The following is a 4280-nucleotide window of genomic DNA, read 5'->3' on the forward strand; positions in this document are numbered from 1 at the left end:
TTTTGCTTTTACCATTTTCCCTATTTCTTCTAACTAGAATAAGTTCGAAAAAGATAATAATAATAATAATAATAATAATAATAATAATAATAGGTTTATACAATATTGGAATACGAATTGTTTGATCACTTGAGTTTTTTTCGTAAAATATCTTTTATTATATATAATGTAAAATATTATTATTTCAAAAATTTGAATTAAAAGTTTCTTAGTCAAAATATTGTTATATTTATAAATAGATTTTTTTATATATTTTAACGTAAAAATTAAAAGAATTTTATATAGATAATTATATTATTTCATCAGTAAAATAATTAATTTTTAAATATACTGTTTAAAATATTATTTAAATTCATAAATCTAGTTAGAAAAAATGCACAAAATTTTTTATATTGTATCAAAATTAAAGTCTTATCATTATTATACATATTTAATTTATAAAAAATTATTATAAATATATTATTATCTATTAATACCTATCACCACTAATAATAATAATAATAATAATAATAATAATAATAGCTAAATTGACAAAACAGCTAAAGAAAAGAACACATCAAATTAATAGTGCTTGAGATCTGTTCACAAAGCACAATCACATGCCATAAATAAACCGAGTGGTGCCAGAAAAATTTTCAGTAAAATTATTCTTACTTCTGTAGTTCTGCTTGTTCCCATATATATTCTTCATCGGAAAAAGGATATTCAGATCCACAACTATTTCTCACTAAACCCAGTTTCTGTAACTTCTATCCATTCACAGTTTTTTTTTTTTTTTTGTTATTATTATTGTCATATCCTTCCCATATTTCTCAGTATTGCAGATTAATCAAGATCACGTGTTGTACGTTGTGAGCATTGTCCATTTTGAGAGAGAAAATTGTTACCTTTCATCACCACTGCAGAAAAAGACATTTCTTCGTTGTGAATTTTGAGTATCTTGCACAACCTGTGGGTACAATTTGATACGGGTATGTGATGTTATTGATGCAATTGCTTTCTTTTCTTTTTTGTTTCTGGAAACTTCTCTTCAATTTTAGGGGTAGTTGAATTGCTTGTTTAATTGAGTTGTTTAGGATTTAAGCCTGGATCTGTGTTTGATGTGTGTGAATTTTCCTTGAACATGCTCTGTTTCAGTATTTGATTATTTATGTTCTGGCCATGCCTTGATCTGGGTTTGTATAAGGGAACACCCGTATTCCGTGTTGTTTGTTTGATTCAGAATTACTATAATATGAATTTGTATTATTCTTGTATACTGAATACTATCTAGATACTTGTTCTGTTGCTTATTAATAAGTAGGGTGTAAATATGATCTTGATTTTATTATAACTTTAATAATGTGTAGAGTATTATAGGCACTTTGTGTCTAGTGATTTAATTTCTTTGGTCTTAAAAATTATAACTATAGTATTTAAATTTATGATTTAGTGGAATTTAATCTGTTGTTTAATTGGAAATATATAAGCAGTTTGAGTTGGGTGCTAATGAGAAATATGAATTGTGATCAACACTGTTTTTCTTCTACAACTGCTTTATATAGGAAAATAGCAATAGACATTAGTATCTTGATCAAACCATTTTGGATATGCATTTTTCAGTTTTCAGTTTTTCAGTTTTTTTCTTTTTCTTTTGTTTTTTTATTCATTTGTTTGTTATCAGTTATCTTGAGCAGGCCACTAGTTTTGTATTGCGGAGTCTCTAATAGAAGTTAATCTTCATATGGACAGGTATATTTTAAAGAAGTGAAAAATTTGGAGACTGAGAAATTCGGCATGTTCAGATTATCTCCTCGGAGGAATCAAAGATCGAAAGGCTTCAAGGTGAAGCATGCTCTACAACTAATCCTCTTGCTTGGCATTTGTATCTGGTTGGTTTACCAAATCAAACATTCCCATGAGAATAAAGGATCCAAAGGCGAAAACCCGAAAATCAATAGTGATTTGAAATTAGGGAGGAAGGATCCCCGTCCTCGTGTGGAGGAAACTTCAGTGATCGATGCGAGGCACAAGGAGGAGGATGACGAGGAGGAAGAAAACAAGCATGAGGAGCAAACCAAACTGGATGATGTTAACGGTGTGGAAGATGAAGCCCTGATGCAAAAGAATGAGATAAGTAGCAGTGAAGAGAATTCAGAGAATGGACAGGATTCAGTGGACAAAGAGAATGAAGAGAGTTCTGAAAACGACGGGACTCACATGGAAAGTGTGCAGCATAATATGGAGGAGGACAATACGGAGAGGGAGCATGGAGAGGATGATAAAAATGACACGGAGGAGAACAAAGAAAGTGGAGAAACTATAGAGAAGGGTGTACAGGAGAATGAAGAGACAGAAGATAACGGGAACGAAGCAATCAACCAGAGTGAAACAGAAGTGAATGAACTTGAGCAGAATAATGAGCAAGATGGTAAAGAAAAGGAGGAGAGAAATGAAATTGAAGCCGAGAAAGAAGAGCATGATAATAAGATTCAGGAAGAGACTTCATCTGAAAATCTGGTTCAAGATGGAGGCATGAAAGAAGAGGAGGAGCGTAGAGAACAACAATATGCTGGAGATAATGCCTCGAGTGCTGTAGACCATAAGTCAGAAGATGTCTTTGATGAAACTTCTAACAAGGCAGAAAAATTTGACAAAAGGGAAAACAATGAATTTGAGTCAGAGTCTGAGAAAAGTGGCTCCGAAAATACTGAAGTGACTGATTCCACTGTGACAACAGACAGCCAAGAAAATGATGGCGAGAATGAGGCAAATACAGAGAATGATTCCCAGAAGAGTTCTATTTCGGAATCAGGCGAGCAACAAGAAGTTCAGCATAACTTCAAGAATGAGTCTACAGATGAGACTGACACATCTTTCATCACTGAGAAACATAACGAAACATCAGAAAACTCAGACTCCAAGGTAGAGGACTCCAGCATGCAAAAATCATTGCCGGATTCCGAAAATGCTAACTCAGATACTGCAGCAGATGAGACCGGTTCCAGTTCAAAATCTTCCTCAGAAACTCTTGATAATGATGCAAAAAATGGAGAATTTCAGGACAGTGCTAACAATAGTTCTGTTGTGAACGAAAATTCCAACACCAATTCTGTCCAAGAAGAAGCACAAGAGAATGTTCAATCATCCAAAACATCAGAATCTGATAACAAAGATTCAAACCTAGAAGGGGAACTCACTACCACTGATACTAAATCAGAGCAGAAAAAGGACAAATCCTCAAACAAAGAAAACAAGACAGATGCAGTGGAAAATGAGAGCGAGAGCAAAAACACTAGCGAAGACAATTCTTCTGATACTACTTCTGATCAAAACAAGGATGATTCTTTGAAATCAGAGAACAACAGTGATGCAAACCAGGATGGCTCAAATGCTGATATAAATGAGAAAGATGCATCATCCAATGCGGAACTGAACGAGAACAAGAATGAGAGTGAAAATGAGAACAAGAATGAGAACGAAAACGAGAATGAGAACAGTGATCGGAGCAAGACGACAAGCGAAAATGATGATGAAGGTTCTCAAAATGAGAAAGAGGAAATTGCACACACTGATGCGGATAGCAATTCCAACTTGCATGAGGATCAAGGAAGTTCTGATCGCGTCGATTTGGGAACTTTGCCGGACACCAATGGGGAAAGCAATCACAGAGATGTTGCTACTGCAGAGTGATAATGCACTGCAATAAAATTAGTTTTATCTTTTTCTTTCTTCTTTTAGTTACAATTAGTTTGTTATCTTTGCTTCTTCTGATCCTCTGCTTTCGTTTTTGGTTGAGCCATGCGCTGTTCTTTAGGTGGTTTATGATATGAAAGTTTTTGGTTCCGTAGGATTAGAACATGAATATTTAGCGTTATAGTTTAAGCTGTATAAATTATATCCTGTTTAACTGAACTGTATTAAATGCAAGCAATAATAGTTACAACTTACTTTGAAACTATTGTGCTCTTTATGCATATTGCATCCTCCAAAAATAGAAGAAAAACGAGAACGAACTTGGATAGTTAATAAAATGGTGGTTACTTTCAGAAAATGTTTTCATGTGAATGTCTGCATGTGAAAATCATACTCATAAGTCATAACTAGGATGCTGCATTGGAAAGAGTATGACATATAGGTCCTTTTGGAGTTGATGAAGTAAATCTCTGAAATATTTTGTGATGGATTTATAAGTGAAAAAAAATAAAAAATAACGTAAATTCATTAAAAAAAGAAAAAATTGCAATCAACTTATTAGGGGGAGAGAGAGAGAGAAGTATACCAAATACATGATTGATAAA

At 33.2% G+C, this 4280-nt stretch overlaps 1 protein-coding gene across 1 annotated transcript; it reads left to right on the forward strand.

Annotated features, from left to right (window-relative positions):
• Positions 1-532: 532 nt before the first annotated feature.
• LOC107628258 (uncharacterized) lies at positions 533-3937 on the forward strand. The gene is made up of 2 exons (XM_016331023.3): positions 533-971; positions 1732-3937. Exon 2 carries the CDS (start codon positions 1777-1779, stop codon positions 3670-3672), a length of 1896 nt encoding a protein of 631 aa, XP_016186509.1. The 5' UTR covers positions 533-971; positions 1732-1776; the 3' UTR covers positions 3673-3937.
• The last annotated feature ends 343 nt before the right edge of the window (positions 3938-4280 follow it).

This window comes from Arachis ipaensis, chromosome B1 (genome assembly GCF_059453495.1).
Source record: "Arachis ipaensis isolate K30076 ecotype BB chromosome B1, ASM5945349v1, whole genome shotgun sequence".
Classification (NCBI taxonomy): Eukaryota; Viridiplantae; Streptophyta; class Magnoliopsida; order Fabales; family Fabaceae; genus Arachis; species Arachis ipaensis.